General features: G+C 46.0%; 1 protein-coding gene and 1 long non-coding RNA gene across 6 annotated transcripts; one reads left to right on the forward strand and one right to left on the reverse strand.

The window, feature by feature from the left end:
* Positions 1-460: 460 nt before the first annotated feature.
* Positions 461-6968, reverse strand: LOC310663991. 2 transcript variants are annotated; one of them, XR_014504722.1, is made up of 3 exons: positions 6869-6968; positions 6165-6271; positions 461-2258 (listed from the first exon to the last, which is right to left on the reverse strand). It is a non-coding gene; the product is annotated as an uncharacterized lncRNA (long non-coding RNA). The 2 variants fall into 2 exon arrangements; XR_014504723.1 differs by having other exon boundaries at positions 6165-6493.
* A 122-nt stretch (positions 6969-7090) lies between these two features.
* On the forward strand, positions 7091-22063 carry AMDHD2 (amidohydrolase domain containing 2). 4 transcript variants are annotated; one of them, XM_083412468.1, is made up of 12 exons: positions 7091-7182; positions 9209-9315; positions 9769-9905; positions 10795-10934; positions 13650-13704; positions 14421-14633; positions 15257-15345; positions 15782-15926; positions 16995-17102; positions 17855-17923; positions 18720-18821; positions 19827-22063. In XM_083412468.1, exons 2-12 carry the CDS (start codon positions 9230-9232, stop codon positions 19913-19915), a joined length of 1233 nt encoding a protein of 410 aa, XP_083268594.1. In that variant the 5' UTR covers positions 7091-7182; positions 9209-9229; the 3' UTR covers positions 19916-22063. The 4 variants fall into 4 exon arrangements, with proteins under 4 accessions (XP_083268594.1, XP_083268597.1, XP_083268595.1 ...); XM_083412471.1 differs by having other exon boundaries at positions 7110-8046; positions 8420-9315; XM_083412469.1 differs by having other exon boundaries at positions 7135-7509.
* The last annotated feature ends 1482 nt before the right edge of the window (positions 22064-23545 follow it).

A 23545-nucleotide genomic window follows, 5' to 3' on the forward strand; every position in this document is an offset into this window, starting at 1 on the left:
GTCTCTTCTCTGCACAGCAGTTGGCACATGGGCAGCAGCTTGTTCAAAGGCATGTCTGTGGCAAGCATAAGCAGGACTCCACCCAATTGGACTGTGGAAAAACAGGCTTCCTGATCAGATGAAGCCCTGCCCTCTATTCCTCACTGTCATATATGAGTTTCAGGACTGTCTTGACTACAAAATATCAAAAAACTTCGGACTTTGATCCAGTGGTTGAAATTTCCCAGGCGCCATGCACATTTTACTACTGGTGTGCATCTGGTTGCAACCACATGGAGATTTCTGGGCAACCGCAGTTTAAAAACCTCTGCCTTAACCCATAGTTATTTCCATTTCCCCTGTGTGTGTTGTAAGAGCGATTACAGTCAAGCAATGTAGTTCAGATTGTAGCATTGGAAAGGGACCCTGAGGATCATCTACTCCAACCCCCTGGCAAATAGACACGTTTCGGTTATAACCTGTACATGGAAGATTTCATCACCATAATTATTACGAAACAAGTATGGTAGCCAACAATCTAGTTTTCATGTTTGAAGTAGATTGAAAGATGTGACTATATATCTTTTGGAAATGAAGACTTAATGGCAGCCCGTTGCTTAGAAAGATGTCCAGGGCTGGCTTTCAAAGTATATAGCTACTCAATTGCTTCTTAAAATCTCTCTCTGCCTAAACTACATCACAGGGTTGTGATGATGGTAATATGGAGAGGGGGAGAGCCATGCGCACCACCTTGAGTTCCTTGGAGGAGGACTGGCAGGGTAAAAATAGAGATATAACCTCAGGTCACCCAGTGAGTGGCATGGCTGAGTGAAGATTTGAACATGGGTCTCCTTGTGCCTTTGCTGATAGTTTAGACCAGTGGTCCCTAATTAGCAAAGTACTGAGGAACCAGTTTTTAAAAAGCAAAGCCATGGACCCCGTCCCCCCCCTTTGAAAAAAAAAGATATCTGGGTGTGTGTGTGTGTTATGTGAATGGTGCCACAGACCCCCTGGGTGGGTTACATAGGACCAATTGAGAACCTTTGCTCTAGACTGCTATATACCGTATCTTGTTGACTGTCAAAGCAGATAGCTTCAAGAGACAAGAGATTGCAATCCTGTGCATGCAAATTTAGGAGCTGGCTCAGCTGAATTGAATGCTTCAGAGTAAACATGTGGCAGCTTTTCCTTCCCAAATGTGACCGTTGTTGCTGTTGAGCATCCATTCACCAGCAGGCCCCAAGGTGCTTTACAACAATTTAAAATTCAGAACTGAAAACAGGTGGGCTCTGAAAAACACACATCTTGGATGTCAAAGGTGAGAGTAAAAAGGTGCATCTCCAGCATTCCCCAAAAGCTGTATAGTGAAAAAGCCGGGCACACCTCCATGGGTAGGAATTCCACCATTTAGGGGCTGCCCCAGAAAATTCTCTCTCCTGGGCCGCCGCCACCCAAACATCTGAGTGTTGTGTGGAACTACAACGAGGGTCTGCTCTACTGATCTTAACACTCAGGAAGGTCTATAGGGAAGCAGAAACTTTCAGGTATTTGGGGCCTAAGTTGTAGGTGGGTGGAGATACCAAAGTGACGGGAGCATGATGTGCATAGTCCTTTACTACTGTCTTTTTAAATAAGCAGCATAATTTAAAAAGACAACCTGCAAAGAAATGTACAAAGCACGCACCCTTTTCTCACAAATATGTGCATGGCAACTGGCGGGGTGGGGGGTCCTGTGTATTTTTAAAAGAAAAAGTGGTGAACGAGCCATCTGTGCACCATTACCCAAGTCTAAATGTTTTGAGATTCTGATGTATTTGAGTGCAGAGGAGGCAAAACCACATAAGGGACCATGTGCAGAAATACAGAGTAGTGAAACACAGGAGCCCAGAATAAGCCTGGATTTTTTTTTTCCTGAGAGCCGTGTTGGTGCATCCTAGTAAGGATGAAGTAGGTTGAGGCATCCCTGCAATTACATCAGCAGACAGTCTCTAGTGATTCGGGCCATTGAGAACTTCTTCGTGACTCATTCAGCCCTCCTCAGACCCTTTACGAGCTTCACAGATTGGATTGGAGAGCATCTCCCCCCACTTTGCCAAGGCAATACTTGTGTGGGTCTCCTTGCAGTGGTGGTGGGTGTCGGGGGGACGTGAAATGCCAGCGTTTGCAGCATCTAATTAAGGAAGAAATGGTTTGGGTCTGCAGATAAGCTCTTGTGAAATGGAACGGATCGCCTTGTTCTGATTTTGCATTGAAGCTCTGCGCTGCAGAGTGAGTCAGCCCTGCAGAGGAACAGAGAGGGGGAGGGAGAAACTGACAAAAGGGAGAGGGAGAAGCAGCAGCAGTAGTGATGGATAATATCCATTAATAGGCCACCTCGGTCCCTGGAAGAGGCCTTAAGTCAAGTGCTGATTGCGTAGGTAAATTCTCCTTCCGTTGACTGTGCTTCATCTTTTAGCTCCCCCCGCCCCCACCCCAAAAAAAGCCCTGGGGAGGAAAAAGCAAGCCTGTACTGACATAGGTTCCTAGCGAAGATTTAATTAGAAGTGTAGATAATTACAGGTCCTGTCAATTCCTTTTTCTGAAAGAAGGATCACGTAGTACAGATAGCTGGGAAGGGGGGCTTAAGATGTTGCTGGACTCATCATTCCCAGCCAGCATTGTCCATGGTCATGTTCACACCATAAATTTAAAACACTATCGCCATGGTTTCCCACAAAAAGATCTATGAGCAGTAGGAATTTAAAGGAACTTAAAGATGCCAAGCTGTCTATTCCCTCCACAGAACTACAGTTCCCAGTGTGGTTTAATAATCCCACTTCGAAAGGAACTCTGGCAATTGTATCTCTGCGGGGAACAGGGGTCTCCTAACAACTCTCTGCACCCTTAGCAAACTACAGCTCCCATGATTCTTTGAGGGGAAGCCATGACCGTTTAACACAGTATGATACCTGCTTTAAATGTATGGCGTGCCAATTATAAAGATCTTGGGAGTCATAGTACAGTAACACCTTGAGAGCCAGCGGTTCCCCAAACAACTCTCTCTGAATGGAACACTAAAGTGTATTTTCTGTGGAATGGCTGTAGCTGTTGTGACCTACATGTGTAGCAACCTGGTTGTAAGCTTTGTTTATTGAGCCTGCCAAAAGAAATCTTCTGAAAATACTGGATTCCTTTTCAAAGTAAGGTTGGATTTATTGAGGGGAGAGAGAGAGCAGTAACACATGACAGTAGAGTGCATTGCTCTCTACATGCAGATGATCCTAGATTCAGTTTCTTGACATCTTCAGGTAGTGGGAGAGACCTCAATCTGAACCCCTGTGGAGCAGCTGCCCATCAGTGTAGACAAGGGATCACCAAGCTTTTGGAACATTGTCATTGTTCCCTTCTCTCTCTGATCCTCCAGGTCACACTCCCCACCCCATCTGTTTCTGGAGAAACAGATCCTTCTGGATCCTCATAATCTTAGCATCAAAACCACCAGCACCTGGCTGTGTCCACAGATGGGATCCATGATTTGTTGCTGGTCTTGTTGTTGTGTAAAAACCATGAGGATCCATGGCTTGGGTCAAGGTTTTTGTGTGGATGATAAGCTCCAGACCTGTGATTTTTTACTGTACAGTCTACAGCGTACACTTTATTTTTAGTTGCTGGGTTTTTTGAGACCTTGTGTAAAAAATCACTCAAATTCAGTACTCTTAATTCCTTTGAACCTCCTGATCAATGGTTACCAAACTTTTTTCCTTGTGGATCATTTGAAAGTTGCTGGCAGACTCCTTTTTCTGTCTTTTGTAGCAATTGCAGTGTGCTGTGTTAGATGCTGTGTGGTTTTTAATTGTATTTTTATTGCTGCTTTTATTTCTTACATTCTCTCTTATTATATTACAATTTGCATTCCATGGAACTCAGTGAAATACAAAATAGGGAATAAAATAAACACCAAAATCACAACTAAAAACTTAATGACATGCCATGGACCACCTGAATGAAATTCAAGGACCATCACAGTTTGGGAACCCTTGCCCAAGAAACGTTGTTTATTTCTATTTTATTTATTGCATTTAGATCTCACTTTTTCCTCCAAGGAACTCAAGGTGGCTTGTGTGGCCCTCCCTCTCCTCATTTAAGCCCTGCAACAACCCTGCAAGGTAGATTATGTTGAGAGGCAGCGACTGGCCTAAGGTCACCCAGTGAACTTCATGGCAAAGTGAAGATTAGCTCTTCCAGGACCTAGTCCAACACTCAGACCACTCCACCACAATGCTACCAGACCAAGCACTAGCAAAATCCATCCATTTTCTGAACAGACACCACACACAGTCTCTTCTGCTCTCTGTCCTGTCCTGTGTTTTGTTGTCTGCATCTGATCTGGTTTCCCGTGGATCAAAAGAGTAGCTTAACTCAGGCTCCTAAATTTTCCTCCTGGAAGCTGATGCTCCAAGAGCAATCTAATCTACAGAGAGGCCTGAGAAAAGGACAGAGGCGCAAAACACACACCAACTAAACCCTACGTCTAGATCATGTGCCTGTTGCCAAGTGATACAACTGGTGCTTTGCAGCTTGAATTCAGCTCAAGGGATTGTTTTACGTGGCCTCCTGGTCAGCCCTTTGCCCTCTGCTCTCCTAGCTGGGCCAGGACCGAGGAAGGCAGTGGATTGCCATGGGAGATCAGATCAAAGTCTTATCTCATGGGTGGGGAAACTCAAACTTTGGGGTGTCAAATGTGGCCCTCGGGGCCTCTGTATCTGGCCCTTGGAACTCTCCTCTTGCAACAATCACTCCTCCCACACCACACCTCTCATTGACTTTGATTTGCACCCTGAGTGTTTTTGCCTGGCTGGAATGTGTCCTTGGGCGCTGATAATATCTCCTGCTTGTCTGAATGGAGAAGGGTTTGCAAGCGTTCAACCTACTGTACAAAGGGGAAATCTGCATCCTTTGCTCTGCTCCCCACTTCCCAAGGGTGGCCCTCCCCACTTCCGTCTCTGGCCTTAACAGCACCCTTAAGGAACTACAGTTCCCAGGATTCTTTATAAAGTGAAAAGAGAAGTGTTAAAGTAGATTTCAAGAGCACTTTGTGCAAATATGAACAAGCTCTATTCTACCAAGTCTTTGCATTGCAGGGGTTGGGCTACATGAGCCTTGGGGGTCCCTTTCAACTCTACAGGTCTGTGAGGCAAAACCAGGCACTGGGTCATAAAGCAGAATCTGGCCGAAGAGCCTTTAGGTGCGTAATCATTATTCAGCGTCTGCATCTTAGCAGGAACAGTGGTGGCAAGGAGGAAGAGTCTACTTGTTTTGCGGTGCCTTCCAGCATGAGTGACTCAGCCCTTAGCTCATGTCCTCCCTGCCTTGCCACTAAGATGTCAGAAGCCTTTATTAATATGCCAGACCTGTTGTCAGGAAACCTTTCAGCAGGGGATAAGAAACACCTCTCAGCTACCAACAACACAGACGGATGACTGGTTTTCACAGCCACCTCAGATTTCCGTCACATTGATACAGTTCTGCAACTAGGTCTTTCTGCATGCATCATTATATCCTACATTCGTGTTGAATATATATATCCCCCCCGCGTGCGCACACACGCACACACACACACACACACAATGCCCTGAAATCTGCAACAGATGAGCATTGAATTTGATGGTATCAGCCAGAAGATCCTTGACACTGAAAAAGTCGTCTTCAGCTTGAAGGCCACATTCCTTTCTAGGCAGCCTCCTGAGGACCACATGCCAGTAGTGGGTGGGACCATGAGCAAAAGTAGGTGGAGCAACAAATGTTAATTTATGCACCCACATCCTCTCTTGCCTCCTTCCAAGCAATCAAGAGGCATTAGCAGAATTCCAGCTACATCCCAGCCAGGCAAAAACACTCAAGGCAAAGCAAGGGCAGGGGGATGGGGTATTGACCTGGTGAGAGAGGTGTGTGACTGAGGAATCAGAATTGTAGCGTCGGAAAGGACCACAAGGATCATCCAGTCCATCTTTCACCCAACATGGGGCTCGAGCCCACAAGCCTGAAATCAAGTGTCTCATGCTCTACCGACTGGTAGTATAGCTTCACCCTTATCCTAAAAGTTGTGGTATGAAAATAATAATAATAATAATAATAATACTAATAATATATGTGAAGTACTTTGAGCACTTGAAAGATAAATGCTGCTTCAATTATTATTACCTTACCTCTGCCTCATTTCCATCTCTCTCACACACATATTCATGGATCTTGTGTACTAACATGCAGTATCTCTACAAGAGCAATGATGGTGAGGGGGCAGGGCAGAGAAGAACTGGTGGGTTTTCCCCCTACAGACGTTCTTGTCCAATAAGCAAGCAGACATGTGGCTGGATCCTGGTCACTGGTTGCACTTTACTTCAGCACCATTGTCACTCTTCAGAAAAAAAGGAAACTGCCTGCAGTATGCAAATATTGTCTGTCATACCCATTTCTTAGCCGCCCTTTGGCATGTTCTTGCTGCCTCAGGGTTCCCAGAACAAGAAAGAATAGGCGGCTAGAAAGCAAAACAAACAGTTACAGCAAAATGTACAAAGGTCCTGGAGGCTGGCACATTAGGGCAAATGGGGCACTGCCCCACCGACCTCAGTCTGCCCAGCAGGCATCTTAACTGCAGTCAGATTTTATAGTTTAACCGATTTTTACATATATATATATATTTAATGTATTTCTCGTACACCCCTTGGAGTAGATTGTAGTTAAGCGGTACAGAATGAGTGAAAACAAATACAGAAACAACAACAAATTGTTCAAATAAATAAAAGTAAGATAAAATGTTTAAATAAATAAAAGTAAATAAAACAATAAATTGCTTAAGTAAAACATCTAAATCAGGTACACAAACAAACAAATACATATGTATATCTACCACCTAAATCCCCGTCTCCATAGAATTGCATACTCAGCCATTCCTAGTCAGCTGTTACTCTGACCATCTCAAGATGGAGGTAAGGGTTGCTGCCGGCACTGACCCCTTCTCTTCTCTTCCCTTCCTTTCCTTTCCTTTCCCTTCCCATCATGGCGTCTCGTCAGTGCCGCTCACGTGCCTGTAGGGAGCCCATCCCCCCCAGTCTTTCCTATCAGCTGACGAGGAAAGACTTGTCACGTGAGCGAGATCCGCTGCTGGAGAAGAGCGTTAAGGCAGAAGTTGGGCGACCCGAGAGACGGCTTATGTGTTGGGAGCCGGTAAGGCCAATGCTCTGCGCTTCTTTCCGAGGGAAACCACGGGGGTTCAGCAGCTACTCGGAACACCTCTTCTTTCCCTGGAGCAGAAATGCTAGCCAATGAGAAGGTGCTTGTGTAAAGCACATGCTAATTTATGCAGATATAGGCGGGACTGCTCTTTCTTTGGGCAACTTGCTCCCCCGCATTGAGTGACAGATGACATCACGCTCCTCGGTTTCCGAACTGATACACTGGGCTGAACCTCTCCATCGCCCCTCCATTGACATGATGGGGGCCGATTTGCTACCAGTCTTGAAAATAGAAGCGAAGGCGGAGGAGGCTGACACGGTAGATTTCATTGCCCTGCGTGGTAGTGATTTAGATATGATTTACAACCCTCCTTTAAACGTTAGAATATTCCACAAGGTGGTATAAAGTCCACAGTGCAATAAACGGAGCACAACTAGAATTGTTATTTTTTATATGTTTTAGAACAATAACTTTCAGGAGAATATACATCTATATAATTTATATACATTATTGAATATAATTATATCACATACTGTATTCCTATATACCTTGTGTTTTTACAAACTTGGAAAGAGGCTTGAGATTTTAAGAAATAATATAAAATAGTGAAGCTGAACTAATTTGTTTACTACTTTTTCCTTTCCTTTTTTAGTTAGCTTTATAAAATAAAATTTGGTGCAACCAAAGATTTAAACTGGCACTTTGAATTGCACCTAGAAACAGACTGGCAGACGCTTGGTGATTAAAATATTTTTAGCACCAGTTGCTGGAAAATGCAGGAGGAGATATTTCTGTTGTGCTCAGGTCCTGTTTGTGAGCTTCTTATGGGCATCTGGTTGGCTACTGTGAGAACAGGTAAAAGGTAAAGGTACCCTTGACCATTAGGTCCTGTCGTGACCAACTCTGGGGTTGTGTGCTCATCTCACTCTATAGGCCGAGGGAGCCGGCGTTTGTCCGCAGACAGCTTCAGGGTCATGTGGCCAGCATGACAAAGCCGCTTCTGGTGAACCAGAGCAGCGCACGGAAACGCCGTTTACCTTCCCGCCGGAGCGGTACCTATTTATCTACTTGCACTTTGATGTGCTTTCGAACTGCTAGGTTGGCAAGAGCTGGGACCGAGCAACAGGAACTCACCCCATCGTGGGGATTCGAACCGCCGACCTTCTGATCGGCAATTCCTAGGCTCTGTGGTTTAACCCACAGCGCCACCCGCGTCCCGTGAGAACAGGATCCCGGACTAAATGGGCCACTGGCCTGATTCAGCAGGACTCCTCTTATGAGCAGAGGCAGCAGTGAGGGTGGTTCTTACCTTATTATTCTTACTGCAGGGAAAACAGTTACAGTTTATTTGCAAACGTATGTAGGCGTTCAGCATCACATTGGCCAACCCTGCCAGGACTAATGTATGGTGGGGGATTCTAGTTGCCCATTAATGAAGGAAATGCACTCTGCACATGCACAGTTGTGTTTTTAAAGAGGGTTGCTTCTGACCTCTGTGATGTGCCTTACGCATTCTGTTCTTTTTTAAATAATAGAATGCAAAATGTTGCAGCAAGAAAAGCAGAACTCTTGTCAATCACATAAATAAAAATGTTGGAGTTTTTGTATGGTTTTGTTTCTGCCACAGAGAGATACAAGGGAGTATGCCATCTAATTGCTGAGTTTACCAGGCATTGCACCTACACTTTCAAGAACATTTTTTTTAATGTAAGCCCCTTTTTTTGGCCCCACTTCCAGATCAATAAAATAGGAACAACAACAACCAAACCAATACAGGCCCTGCCCTCAAGTCTAAAAGATAATGACAAAACACGGGGGAAAAGGAGATGGAGGAAGGAGGGGGGGAGAAGCAAACCCAGTCATTGGTTTTTAAGGTTTCTTATGGTGACAGGCAGGGAAGGAAACAATTCAGGTAACCAGATGGAATGGCTGCTTCTAGGTGTGAGCCAAGAAGCAGAACTGTTTTGTTATTTTCCCACCTATTCTCTCTGTGTTTTGCTTCCTTTCTCGTTACCAGGTGCATTCCCTTAGTGCCTGAATGATGCCACCTGACAAAGCCACCTCAGATGCTCCAGTCTTCCAGTTTACTAACTGCTGGATTTTGAAGAATCATGAGCTGCAAAGGTGAGTGTGAGGGGGAGATGCTTTGCTTCTTGTTGTCTGCGACGGCCTTAAGGTGTGTAGCCATAGTTGAGAGTAATCACAGTATGTCCTGGATCCAGTGACCTGGCAAACTGAGGCTAATAAAAAATGGAATTAAAATCTTCTGAACTCTTCCTTGTGCCCATGCCAAAGTGGGAGGATGTGCATGTGAGCCTCTGTGGAGGCTAGGCTTGTTTTTTGTAACACTAAACTATGGTTTATACTTACATCTGAACCAGCCTTGTATGTTTACATGTACCAGTGTTTGTTCCTGATCAAATATCTTTGTAAAGACAATGTAATTTCTTCAACTTGCTAGCATTTGTTGATAAAGTTCCAGTGAAATCTGCTGCTTTTTATTAAATGTACTTGCAGACACATGGCTTTCTCCCAGGTCTGGCTGCGTTCTAGGTTACTGGTTGCTTCTGTTTTCAGAGAGGACTTGTGGGTGAGAGAAGGAAAGATCCTAAACCCAGAGAAGCTGTTCTTTGATGAAAAGAAACCTGCAGACGTCCAGCTGGACTGCAAGGGAAGCATCCTGGCACCTGGCTTCATTGATGTGCAGATCAATGGTAAGGTGTCGGAATAATTCTAGTACAAGAGAACACCGAGGATTAGGATGGTTTAAGCAGTGCAGAAATTGCTGCCTTGTAGATTCGGCTTGTGTAGTCCATGCTTGAATCTTTTAAAAGCTTTGCCGCAAAAATGTGACTTGCAGAAAAAGCATAGAAGAGTTAGATAAGAGAGGCAAGTTGGAAGAAAACAAAATTATTCATAATTTTGTGGGTTCTAAGCTTTTACATATATATGAGCAACAAGTATCCCTTAGGAAGCCCACAGTCATCATAGAATGAAAGAATTGTAGAGTTGGAAGGGACCACAACAGTCGTCTAGTCCAGCCCCCTGTAGTGCAGGAATCTTTTGCCCCATGTGGGGCTCGAACCCATGACCTTGAGATTAGGAGTCTCATGCCCTACCAACTGAGCAATTTTATACTATATTTAGATCAGGAGTGGGTAGCTGTTTTCAGCCGTCAGGATCCACATGACATTGGTAGGTGAGACAACAGATCTGAATCTTAACATTTGTACAGTTGGCTGCAGTTCAGCCACACAAAAGCCAGAGATTTCTAGGCCTATATTTGCCCATCTGGGCAAGCAAGAGGCATTTGTACAGCTCAAGGGAGCTGGAAAGTAGGATCCCTCCACTCAACCAGTGTTATGTTACTCCTGTACATCAGCCATCTCCAACCTGGTGCCCTCCAGATGTTAAGGGCTACAGCTCCATCTTTCCTGACCATTGGCCAAACTAGCTAGGTTAGGGAGATGGGAGTCTGTATCAACTGCTTTATTTATTTGTTTATGCATGCCCCGCCCAGCTAGAGGGCACATGGTTAGGGATGGCTAACCTAGTTTTCATAGCATAGCCAGTGGCAACTTATCTGTTCTTTCATTCACACAGGAGGCTTTGGAGTGGATTTCTCTCTGGCCACAGATGATGTGGGAGCAGGAATCTCACTGGTCGCCCAGAAAATATTGTCTCACGGAGTGACCTCTTTTTGCCCGACCCTGGTGTCCTCACCATCATCTGTATATCATAAGGTAAGGAAGAATAGGGCCCTATGAATACCCTTCCTTACTCATGAGATCTAACGTTGCTCTAAGCAGCTTTTACACACCTTGAACAACCTGTGAGTCGAACACAGCCAACCATGTGTGGCAGCCTACAGAAGTGTGATAAATCTCCCATCTTTGCTGTTTGCCTAGGATTCCAAAAACAGAGCAGCAGAGCGAGGCCCACAAGAGTCTGACATACCACAATACAAAGCTGTGTTGTTCATGTTGTTTCACAAATTGTGAAGGCCTGGATGAGCCTCTGATAGTTGAGATGCCTTGTGTTCCTATTTCCATCTAGAGGCTCACACCCCAAACTCTTGTCCATTTCTGTTCTTTCTCCTTAAAGCAGGCTCAGGTTTGTCAAATTAATCCCAGTAGCATTAGAGTTCTCTGGGATCATGCCTGTCGCCTGGTACCCGAGGTGGCTGGTTCTCAATGAGACTGATAGGGCAGAAGACAGGGAGCCCAACAGTAGGTGGCGCCAGAGCCAATGACAGGCAGAGCCAACTTCTTCCAGTTTTGTCCCCATCCTCTTCCCTACTGAATTCTACAAGCACAACACTGACAGAAAGGAGAAGGCACGGAGGAAGCTGCCTTTTCCTGAGTCATGCCATTGATTTGTCAAGCTCATTGCTGTCTACATTAACTGGCAGCAAGTCTCCAGAGCTTTAGCAGGGGACATTCCCAGACCTACCTGAGGGGGCAGGGGACAGAACCTAGGACCTCCTGCATGCCTCTGAGACAGACAGTTCCACCCCCTGAAATGGCAGCAACTGTTTAAAGTGGTATTGTAGTGCTTTAAATGTACAGTGTGAATGTGGTCTTTTTGTTCAGTCACTGAACAACAGCTCCTCCTGGCTAAGGTGGAGTACCTCTTCAGCTCATGTGTCCTTGTCTGTCTGTAGCCTTCCCAAATGAGGAAGTAAATGGTTGGACTCTAAACTGAGATTGCTAGTTGTCAAACTTTAGACTGTTGATAAGGTGCTGTTTTCATGGACCTATGTATATATATATATGCTTCCCGTCAAATAACAACGCATACCCACATTGGGAATACGGAACTTAATAGTTGTGGGGAAAAGAAAGAAAAACAGGGGAGATGGTTGTAGTTTTAGATGTTGCAAGAATGGCAGTCAAATGAAAGTGTCTCTCCACAAGCGTCCATATGTCAATGGAGGGTGAAAGACATATTTGATTGTCTTAACCACGTCAATAAAAGGATATCCGATCAGGAGCTTATGTAACGAAACAGGGCTGAGGCCCATTTTTCTAAGACTGTGATATCTCTCTGTCTCGTGGGGCTGAGGCCTTGTTAGTTTCATGGGTCCATTAGCGACCAGGAAACTGGGCCCAGAAGGAAGTTTGTCCTGAAGTGCCTCTCTGACTAGGGCCCCATCTACACCATACAATTAAAGTACTCTAATACCACTCTAAAGAGCCATGTCTTCCCCCAAAGCATCCTGGGAACTGTAGTTTGTTAAGGGTGCTGAGTCGTTAGGAGGCTGCTATCAGCCTCACCGAGGTACAATTCCCAGAGTTCCTGGGAAGTGGGCCTTGCTGTTAAACCTCTCCAGAAATTCTTAGTCCCTCTTTCCAGGGAACTCCAACTACCATCAGCCTCAGCCAGCAGGCCAGTGGTTATGGATGATGGGAGTTGGAGTCCAGCAACATCTGGAGGACCACAGGTTCCCTACCTCTGCTGTAAATGTTACACATGCCTTTTAACTTCTTCACAAAAGCGAGTAACAGTTTTTAGACTTCCCTGCAATATTCCTTGTCTTAAGCCTGGTACCCTTTGGATGTTTGGGACTCTAAATCCCGTCTGCCCCAGTGAGCAAGGATGATGGGAGTTGTAGAGGTCACCAGGTTGAGGGAGGCTGCTCTATGCTAATAGCAAGCTCATTCCCCAAGCACGGCTCTTTATTTAGCCAAAATTGCACCCCACCCACATATGCAAGACCAGAAAGCCAGAAAGGGTGGGCTGGAAGGTATGGAGTATCCTGGAAGAGGACATGATATGACTCCACACTTCAACTCCAGAAGAGGGATGGGGAACCTGCAGCCCTCCAGTTGCTCACCAAATCACAGAACTTTAGAGTGGGAAGGAAACCCAATGGTCATCTAGTCCAACCCCCCTGCAATGCAGGAATCACAATGAAAGAATCCTTGGCAGATAGCCATCCAACCTCTGCTTCCAAACCTCTATTGAAAGAGTCCAGCACCTTCCAAGGTAGTCCATTTCACTGGCCCTGTTGACTGGAGGTGATGTGAGTTAGAGTCCAGCAACATCTGGAGGGCCACTGATGCCCCATCGCTGAGGAAGGATCGCTGGTCTGAGCCCCCACTCCAAACAGCCAAAGGTTACTCTTAAGGCAAGATAGTTGGGATGCTCTTTTATTATTTGTACTCATGTGGGTTCAGGGCAAGTGAATGATTACAGCTATGGTGCCACACACTTTAGCTGACTAAGCACTGAATGTAGTAACATCAGATGACTTTAGTCCTGAGTTCAGATGTCACCTTAGCCACATACTCAATGAGATGGCTTGACTGTATCCCATCTGCAAAGTGGGAATCTTGCTGGCCGGCCTTGCAGCATGGTTTCAACAAGTTAAATGTGCAAAGTGAAGTCAGCAGGCAAAGGCTTTCTGTTCATACATTTACACCAGTGATTAACTGTGATGTTTCTGACGACTCCAGGTGTTGCCTCAGATCTGCGTCAGAAATGGAGGGCTTCATGGAGCTGGTGTCCTAGGTGAGTGTTACACCTACTCCCCCATAGGACAACATCTGCCATATTCATTACCTTTATATCTCACATTTCTTCCAAGGAGCTCAAGGCTGGATACATGGTTCCTTCCCCTGTCACTTTACCCTCACAGCAAACTTGTAAGGTATGTTTGGCTGAGAGACAGTGAGTGGCCAAAAGAGACCCTGTGAGATTTATGGCTGAGTACAGATTTAAACTCAGGTCTCCCCACTCCTAGTCCACCATTCCAGGGGGGGCGGGATTTCAGTCCCAGGAGCCAAATGTGACTTATAGGCCTCTTTATCTGGGCCTTGGGACACCCTTCCCAGGCCACAGCCTCTGCCCCCAGGCCTCACCCCTCACTGGCCTCTTCTCCAGTGCTTTTTCTTGGATGGAATGTGTCCTGGAACTGTGTTGGTGCTTCTTGTTTGCCTGGATGGAACTTCGAGAGAGGAGAATGAAGAGGAAGGCGATGAAGACTCACAGAGTTGATTGGCTCTGTAGGTCTGCCTTGGTGCCGGTTGGGACTTGCAGAAGAGGACATCAGTGTCCTCACCCAAGAACAGGGATGGCCCTCTAGATGTTGGGCTCCAACTCTCATCAGCCTCAGCCTACTTGGCCAATGGTCAGAGCAGATGAGAGTTGTTGCCCAGCAACATCTCCAGGGCTTCAGGTTCCCCACTCTGCTCTAGAACTCACCCATCTCTTCTGCAATGGGACAGGGGTTCATCTGGAGGGTCCATTCATCAGCAAGGAAAAAAGAGGGGCACACCCAGAACACTGCCTTCGCACCTTCGAGACGGGAGCCTTCCAGGAATTGCTAGACACCTATGGGAGCCTGGACAGCGTCCGTATTGTCACCCTAGCCCCTGAGATGAAAAGGAGCAGTGAAGTGATCAGGGAGCTCACCAAGTGTGGCATCTGTGTGTCACTAGGTAAATATTGCCTCCTCTGCACGAGACCTTAAAGTTTGAGGTTTGGGATCTGGCAGGCAGGGAACAAGCCTAGGTCCACACCTGTTTTGGAACAGCGGAAATAATATTGTGCATTCTATTATTGATCAAAGGATGCATTTGGTGTGAGGGTTCCTGGAAGCGGATCCAGAGTTTTCATATTTTAGAAATGGGGAAATGTATTATATTTCCAACAGCTGGGATGCCCACCAAATATTAGTATAGGAAGTTGCCTTTTGTTGAGTCAGACGTTGGTCCCTCTAACTGAATACGCTTGACAGGCACTGACTCTTCAGGGTCTCGGATAGGAGATATTCCCAGTCCTACCTGGCGATGCCATGAATTGAACATGGGACCTTCTGTTATGCAAAGCAAGTGACTCTTATCACTGACCTACAAGGTCTCCCTTAAGGATTATATACCCAATGCACATACTGGGAATGTGGGCTGAAATGTGGGTTGGATGTTTGTTGAATTTGTGCCTTGGGGTGGCAGTCCCCAGTCTAATATTGCCCCAAAGAGTCCCTCTAACTACAGGTGAACTCACAGGCCCAAGGAAGCTTGCTGGTTAGGAGCATTTTACACCTGGTTCTCCTTGATTCTAGGTCACTCCATGGCTAACCTGTCTCATGCCGAGGAGGCTGTTCAGCACGGGGCCACCTTCATCACTCACCTTTTCAATGCCATGTTACCTGTGAGTAGCATCAATTACCTCCAGCCCACCAGGCCCCTTGATCCAGGCCCTGATATTCTCCCTCTCAGTCTGGCAGGTATCTTAAGAATCTCCACATATTTTTTACCTTACTGGAAAGCAAGTTTTTGGCCTTTCTGGTTGTGAAGCTACATCTAAGAAAATGGGAATGATGCCTTCTGAATGCGGGGTGGGGTGGAGGTCAACAAATTTTAACTGTGCCATGACTGAGAAGACCCTGTATCTGGTCCACCCCTACCCCTGCACTTGCATCAGGAGTGGAGGAGGACCTGGAGGAGAGCCTTGAATGAAGGATTCCCACAGGCTCATGTTGTAATATTGGTGCGACCCCTCAGATTTCCTCTGCCTGCCAATCTCCTTTCTTTAACACTCCATGGGGCACCATTCTGATGCTCATCCTGGTTTTGTCTACCTGCAGTTCCACCATCGAGATCCTGGGATTGTGGGACTCCTCACAAGCGACCAGATCCCCCCAGGTCAGAAAGTGTTCTATGGCATGATATCAGACGGCATCCACACGAATCCTGCTGCCCTGAGGATCGCTCACCGGGCTGACCCTAAAGGTTTGTCCCATTGGGCAGGAAATCCCCTGAGTAGTGAATATGGAGTTAGTCTTGCTAGATCGGTTCCCAGCTGCTGCCTGTAGGTACTGAGGAAACAGTGTGATTTATTCATTTATGTATGTATTTTATTAGATTGATATATTACTCTTCATAAAAAGATCTCAGGGCTGTTCAAAAGATAAAAGCACAAGAGAAAAGCACAAATAGAAAAACAAAACAATAGGACCCCCCCCCAAAAAAACCACATATAAAAGGCTGTAGAATATTGATTAGCCAAAGGCCTGGCTGAAGAGGAACATTTTTGCTGGGTGCCTAAAGATATATAATCCAGGGGAGGTAGAGAGAGGTCAGCTAGAACAGGCATAGGCAAACTCGGCCCTCCAGATGTTTTGGGACTACAACTCCCATCATCCCTGACCACTGGTCCTGTTAGCTAGGGATGATGGGAGTTGTAGTCCTAAAACATCTGGAGGGCTGAGTTTGCCTATGCCTGAGCTAGAACATGTTCATTAGTGAGAGTCAGGTCACACCTGCACTATATATTTAAAATGGTAGTGAGGCAGTGTGGCACAGTGGCTAGAGTGTTGGGCCTAAGGCCTGGAAGACCAGGGTTCTAACCCCCACTCAGCTGTGAATCTCACTTGGTGGCTTGGGACCAATCACTATCTCTCAGCACAACCACAGGGTTATTGTACCTCACACGACCTTAAGGTCCTTGGAGGAAAGGTGGGATATAAATGTAACAAATAAACAAATGCCACTTTAAAGCCATCATGGCTTCCCCCAAATAATCCTGGGAACTGTGGTTTGTTAAGGGTGCAGAGAGTAGTTAAGGGATCCCTATTCTCTTCACAGAGCTACAGTTCCCAGATGATTGCTTTAAAGTGCTATAAGTCTGCTTTAAACAATGTAGATGGGGCCTGAAAGAGTGGGGAGTCCAGCAACATCTGGAGGGCCAGAGATCCCCTATTGTTGAACTAAAAGAACCAATGGCTTGGCAGTTCCTGTGTTCTTTGCTGACCTTTATGACGAGACTGGAGTTAACGTGAGCCAATTATGTCCCTTTAGGTCTGGTCCTGGTGACAGATGCCATCCCAGGTATGGGGCTTGCCCCAGGCAGGCACACCTTGGGCCAACAGGTGGTGGAGATGGATGGGCTGAACTCCTACATTGCAGGTGAGTGCCCCAGAATCCAGGTATGGAGGACAGGACCCTGGACGACTTTCTCATTCAGGGTTGGAGTGCGTGGCCTGACTTTTGAACCATTAAGCTCTTGAAGGCCCAAACCTTGCAGACACCAGGAGCAACCTCATTCCAGCATGGCATCACCATGATGTTGGCTGCGCAAACCATTGCTTAGTGGCAGAGCATCTCCCTTGCATGCAGAAGGTTCCAGGTTTAATCTCTGGCATCTCCAGGCTGGGAAAGATCTCTGTCCAAAACCCAAAAGCCTGTCGGTGAAGACAATGCTGAGTTAGATGGACCAATGGTCTGGCTCACAATAAAGGCAGCTTCCTGTCTTGCTACATTGTGTGCAGCCCATACTGGGCTCCATGCTTGATCCTGACTGCTACGGTCACAATCCATGGACCAGTGCAAAGTGAATCTCCCAGCATATGTGTGTGATACCAGGATAAGACATTGCATGCTTAGTCCTTTCCCACAACCTAGTGATGGTGCATTCTTAATTATACTGGCTAAACTTGAAGCATTTTCCAGAGCTGTTGCTCAGGTTAATGACCACAAGGGAAAAAGAAAAATGCACCTCATAGAGAAGAAAGGAATGAAGTTTTGTTGAAGTGCTGCAGACTCAATCCTAACAGCTAGTCTACTCAGGAGTCAGGAAACTGGACCTGCATATTGGTTTGTGTGAACAGCTTTCCATTTAACTTTGTTCTTTCGTTCTCTCACCCCTTCCCTCTTCACAGGGACCAAAACGCTGAGTGGCAGCATTGCAACCATGGACACATGTGTTCGACATTTCAAGGATGCCACTGGTAAGGCTGTTCTGTGTAGGATGAGAAGGGGCTGTCCATACGTTCTTGGACGAAATGGTCCTCCTGTGAATCAGGAATTGATTAAGTAGCAGGAAGTAAAGAGCAGGAAGGAATGGACAGTTCTTTGAATGGAGAAATGGAGAAAGTGGAGTTCCCCAAGGATCGGTGTTGGGGCCTATGCTTTTAAACTTGTTCTGGCCACAGTGATCCATGCACTGGTAACCTCAAGACTCAATCATTGCAATGGGCTCTATGTGGGGGTTACTGTTCAGTTTGGTCTGGAGTCTCCAGCTGAAGGAAAATGCTGTAGCTAGATTGTTGATGGGGACAGACTATCGCTGGTGCTAAAATGTTTGCCTTGGCTGCCCGTAGGCCTCCAGGTCAGGCTCAAGGTCCTGTTAATAATTTACAAGGCTACAGGATGCCTCAGGCATCCCCACCAGATCACTGAGGTCTTCAGGGGAGTTACTGCTAGTGGTCCTTCGTGGCTTGGCTGCACAACTTGTGTCCACCAATAGCCATGCATTTAGTATTGCATGCCCAATTTTATGGAACTCCCTTCCACTTGCGGTCAAACAGGCTCCTTCCCTGTCGAGCTTCTAGCACCTAGTGAAGGCTTCTTTATTCCTGCACGTATTTTCATTGAAGTCCGATTTCACCGTTTTAATTGATTTTTTGTTGTTGTTGTTGTATTGTGTCTTTGTAAACTAGCTTAAAGACTATTGTAGTTAAGCAATATGTAAATTGCTTAAGCAAATAAATAAAATCGTAGTGATGGTTCTTCTCTCTTTTTCAGGTTGCTCTGTAGAGACGGCACTGGAAGCTGCTTCTCTACACCCTGCTCAGCTCTTGAAAATCGAGGACAGAAAGGGCACCTTGGATTATGACACCGATGCAGGTATCAGCCGTCATTGGGAGAGCGAGTTCCAAACCTCCCACCCCTAAGCCCCTCCTGTGTATGTCTTCTACTGGAAAATCCTCAAACTGAGGAGAGGGTCTCTTTTTTTCCCCCATCAGGGAGAGCGCAACAACTGGAGTAGGGTGTGAAGTTCTAGGGAGGGAGAGAGTAGGACAGTTTCACGGGAATCCTAGTGGACAGTTGAAGCTGTGCTTGGTGCAGCTATGACTTTGCGAGGGGGAGGAAGCTCTGCAATAGAACCCATTCTTCATGAAGCACCCAGATTCATTCCCTAGCAATCTCTAGTTTGAGGACAGAGAAGGTAGCATGTAATGGGGAAGACATTCCCCTGCAATCCTGGAGAATTACTGCCAGTAGGCAATAATATGGCCTGATATAAGGCACCTTTGCCTGTTTTCTACTCCTTTAGGGATTATTGTGTATCAGGGATGGAGAACCTGTGACCCATTAGATGTTGCTGGACTCTCACCTCCCATAACCTTTGGCCACCAGCATTGGAAGGGCAACAGTTTCCCCATCCCTGCCCTCACATCAGTCTCGACCGGATATTTCTATTCCATGCGCCTGTTTCAGCAGGCATTGTGCCAGATATGCAAAAAGGAAATGGCTCTGAGCATTGTTGGGCATTGATGGCTGGACCATTAGAGCAAATGGGGCACTGCCTCACCAACTTTCAGACTGTCACCCAACTGCCTGCCTTCTAACTTACATCCACTCCAGGTGGATGGCACTGCCTGTCACTTTCCCCCTCCTTAGTCTCAGGGTTGCCTTTCTAGAACTCCGCAGGGAGGAGGAAAGGTTATAACACTAGAGGGAGTTGGCTCCACCTGTCATTGGCTCTGACTCAGCCTATCGTTGGCTCTGGTTCCACCTACTGTCGGGCTCCCCGCCTTCGACCCCATCAATCCCAGCAGGTGCCAGCTGCCAATGGCCCACTGTATCCCACTTCCTCTGTTGAGTGACATAAATTTATATTCCATACAGATTTCCTGTTGCTGGATGACAACCTCCATGTTCGGGCAACCTACATTGCAGGCCAGCAGGTCTGGAGGCAGGACAGCTTTGCCATCTAAATCTAGAGCTGAGACTATGACAGCAGCACTTCAGATCAGTGGCGCAGAGTGGATTCTAGCCAGAATGGAGCATTTTTTTCTCCAAATGCCCCTGTCTCTCTTGTTCCTGTGCAGTGGAGGCTGGTTCACTAGGGCAAATGGGGCACTGCCCCACCATCCTCAGTTGGCCCTCAGTCAGCCAGCCCTCACCTACTTGTCTTCTTACTTAAAACCAACCCAGGCGTGGCCCTGGCTCGCAGCTTCTTCCTCTTTGGTCTCAAGTTTTGCCCTTGTGCAACTCAGCAGGCGGATGGGGGACAAATCTCAAATAAGTTGGCTCCACCTCCCATTGGCTGTGGCTCCCTTCATCACTGGCTCTGCCTCCATCTTCTGACCATCCCACCAGTCCTAGTGAACACCAGCCATCTCTGCTTCCTCTGACTCTGGAAAAAAGAAGTCTTATTCAAACTAGTTCCAGCTGTGGCAGTCCTTTCTCCTGTTCACAAATTGCATCCCGCATGACAAGTCACGTGTCTCCAAGGAGCTGTGGATGGAGCTGTTTATTTCCTCACCTGGCCCCAGAAACCAGGAGGTGGTTGTCTTGTCTGGCTGCCTTCAGATGCTTGCTTCTCCCATTCTCGTGTGTGAATGCAAAGGCCTGGAGGACAGTATTGCACACGGCTGAACCGAACCCGCAAATCAACTTATGAGGCTGTTATTATCTAAAGAACTTCTCAAGCACATCTGAAACAACAGGAATTAGACACTTGCCCCATAGATTTTAAAAACGCTGAATTCTGCACTAGGTGCCACAGGGGAGCTCTGGCCATTTTCCTCCCACAGTGCCTCCGTTGTGGCCTTCAGCCATAAACCCACCCCTACCCCTTGTCATGCTGAAATGGTGCCTTTTCTTTTACTGTCATCTTCCTTGCCACAGATTAAAGCCAGCTGAGACATCTCATGCATGTTATTCCAATTCTAGGAGGGTGAGACGCTACCATGAGCTTTTGCCCATGTCTGAGGTGTTCCTTAGGTTGCTGTTATTTGCCATCTCACTGTGTCTAGCTCCCCAGCCATCATCAAGTCATCCTAACGAAAGAACCCACCTCATCCCTTGTCCTTTCTAGTTGCCTCTGCACTGCTCTTATATGGACCTGTAATATTCCAATAAGGAAAGAACCCTGCAAGTCAGATTCCACATAAAAACCATCCAGCTCAATTCTGAAGCCTGACTTAATCTTGCACATATGTATACCAGTTTGCTGTGCATAATACATTCTGTTTCCTGGAATAATGAGGGAAGAAAGGAAGCTATGTGGAAACTTTGTGCTTGGCCTTGTATTCTGCTTCCTGCTTCTGAGACTTTCCTGAACACCTGTCCAAATCACAGGGATCAGGCCTGTGCAGAGCTTGGCTGAGGCCCTTGTTAGAATAAAGTTATAAACTCAAAAAGCAGCCAGTCCCTGGCAGGGCCCCCTGCTGGCTTAGCCCTCCCCTCCAAGGCCTGGGGCAAGTGTACCCAGCTATCTCCTGCAGGGGTCTGACAGGGACTAGAAGCCGGGTTGTCTGTGTGGGGGTGTGATTTTTTTTTAGAGGTTAGAAGGCTGATACAGTGGTACCTTGGGTTACATATGCTTCAGGTTACATACGCTTCAGGTTACAGACTCCACTAACCCAGAAATAGTACCTCGGGTTAAGAACTTTGCTTCAGGATGAAAACAGAAATCGTGCTCCAGCAGCTGGAGGCCCCATTAACTAAAGTGGTGCTTCGGGTTAAGAACAGTTTCAGGTTAAGAACGGACCTTCAGAACGAATTAAGTACTTAACCCAAGGTACCACTGTATTCTCAATAACCTGAATTCTGAACTAGGTGCCACATTCCAGATTTGTTCTGCTCAGTTGCTGATGCATGGATTCACAAGAGCCCTGGTGCCACAGCTACATGTTGCTGATTTGTTGTTTGCTTGACCTCTTGTCTTTGAAATGTCGGAAGTTGGTGTAACGAATCAAAGTCCTAGCCCCTGCTGGAGACTTGGCACTGTAAGCAGCCGAAGCACATAAGAAATGGCCACGGTGGGTTATGCAGGCGTATACATATTTTCTAAATAGTTTTCCAAATCTTTAAATTCTAAATAAATAAACAAACGGTTGCCCACTTCTAAACACAAATGATGATGCGGGTTTCCCATGTTTTTGCCATCTCCCTGGGGTCTCTGGAAGTTACCAGTGCAATCCTATGTGTGTCTGCTCAGAAGTAAGTTCTCCCTGTGTCCAGCAGGGCTTACTGCCAGGTTGGTGCGTATAGAATTGCAGTCTAAGTCTCTATAGTCTGGGGCGAGTGCATTTTAAAAGCACTTAAAAATTAAGTATTACAAAAAAGAAGAAGGAAGGCATAGAGGAAATAAGAATCATGAAATATTTCTTAGGCAGCAAAAACAGTAAATGGTGAGATCTTAATAGCACACTTGGATATATGGAGTAATCCTCAGTTGGCAGGTAGCTCTGCTAGGGTGCCTGCACACACACACTCAACCTCGCTATCTTGGTAAGCAGCAGTAACACTGTGTTTGAGAGACTGGCCACACCATGCCAGGATAGCTACTTCTGGTATATATGCGTACACAAGTGTAAAGGGGAAAATATACAGATGTCAACACTAAATGCCAATGAAATGCAAAAAGTTAAGTTTTTGGCAATTCAGTTAGAGCTTAAACTCTGAAATAGTAACTAAGGTGCAAGAGCCTGGAGCAATGTAAAACTATTCAGTAGACTTAGAAAAATTTCAACCCAGCTTCTACAGGGGTTACAAATTATAATATGCTGATGATACTCAAGAGTGTCCATGTATATGCAATTAAAGGGTCCAGTGGACCCACCAACTTCACAAATCATTAGTATAATGAAGTTAAACTTGTACTGATGAGTAGCAGCTTCCTAGACTGGGACTCTGGGTGAATCTGGACAATTATACTGTATCTTGGTTTATTAAGCTGTGGTACGTATGAGCCTTTTCTTCCTATGCCTTGTGCACATAGCTCTTTTGCTCATCTATTAGCTGTGATTCAACCAGGATGTCTGTAATCATTACAGTTCAAAAGGGTTCTGTGCACACTCATTTACACTTATTCTAATCATCTGAACTGGACTTTTACCTGCCAAAGGAAAATGTTTCGCTTTTATTTTTAAAGAGTGGTTTCTCTGTATATTGATCTCTCACATCTGGTAGTTCAGTTTAGGTTTTAATATCCTGTCTAACACTTTGGATCACTGCTTCCAATATGTCATCCCACTTGTTTTCATTTGCTCTCTTCTGCCACTTTTGTTCTAAAAAAGAACACACACACGCCACATCCAATTATAATAAAATCCATTTTAATGGGGATGCATCTTGAGTCTGACACAATTTGCCACGTCCCAAGATAGAGCTAGTTTGGTGTTTTTTGTGTGAGAGTTTTTAAATAAACCCTGTAGAACTCTCTCTGCAAAACAAAAAAGGCTAATTGCTTGCCAATTTTCTGCCCCTAACTGAACTGTGGTTACACTGATTCTTAGTTATTACAGAAAGTGTGAAAGTACTTTTTTATATATATAAAAAAGGAAAAACAGAAAAGCCTCTAGTGGTGTGTGTAATGAGGGGAGGTTCAGCTTGTG

This window comes from Podarcis tiliguerta, assembly GCF_965153285.1.
Source record: "Podarcis tiliguerta genome assembly, chromosome: 14".
In the NCBI taxonomy this organism is placed as follows: Eukaryota; Metazoa; Chordata; class Lepidosauria; order Squamata; family Lacertidae; genus Podarcis; species Podarcis tiliguerta.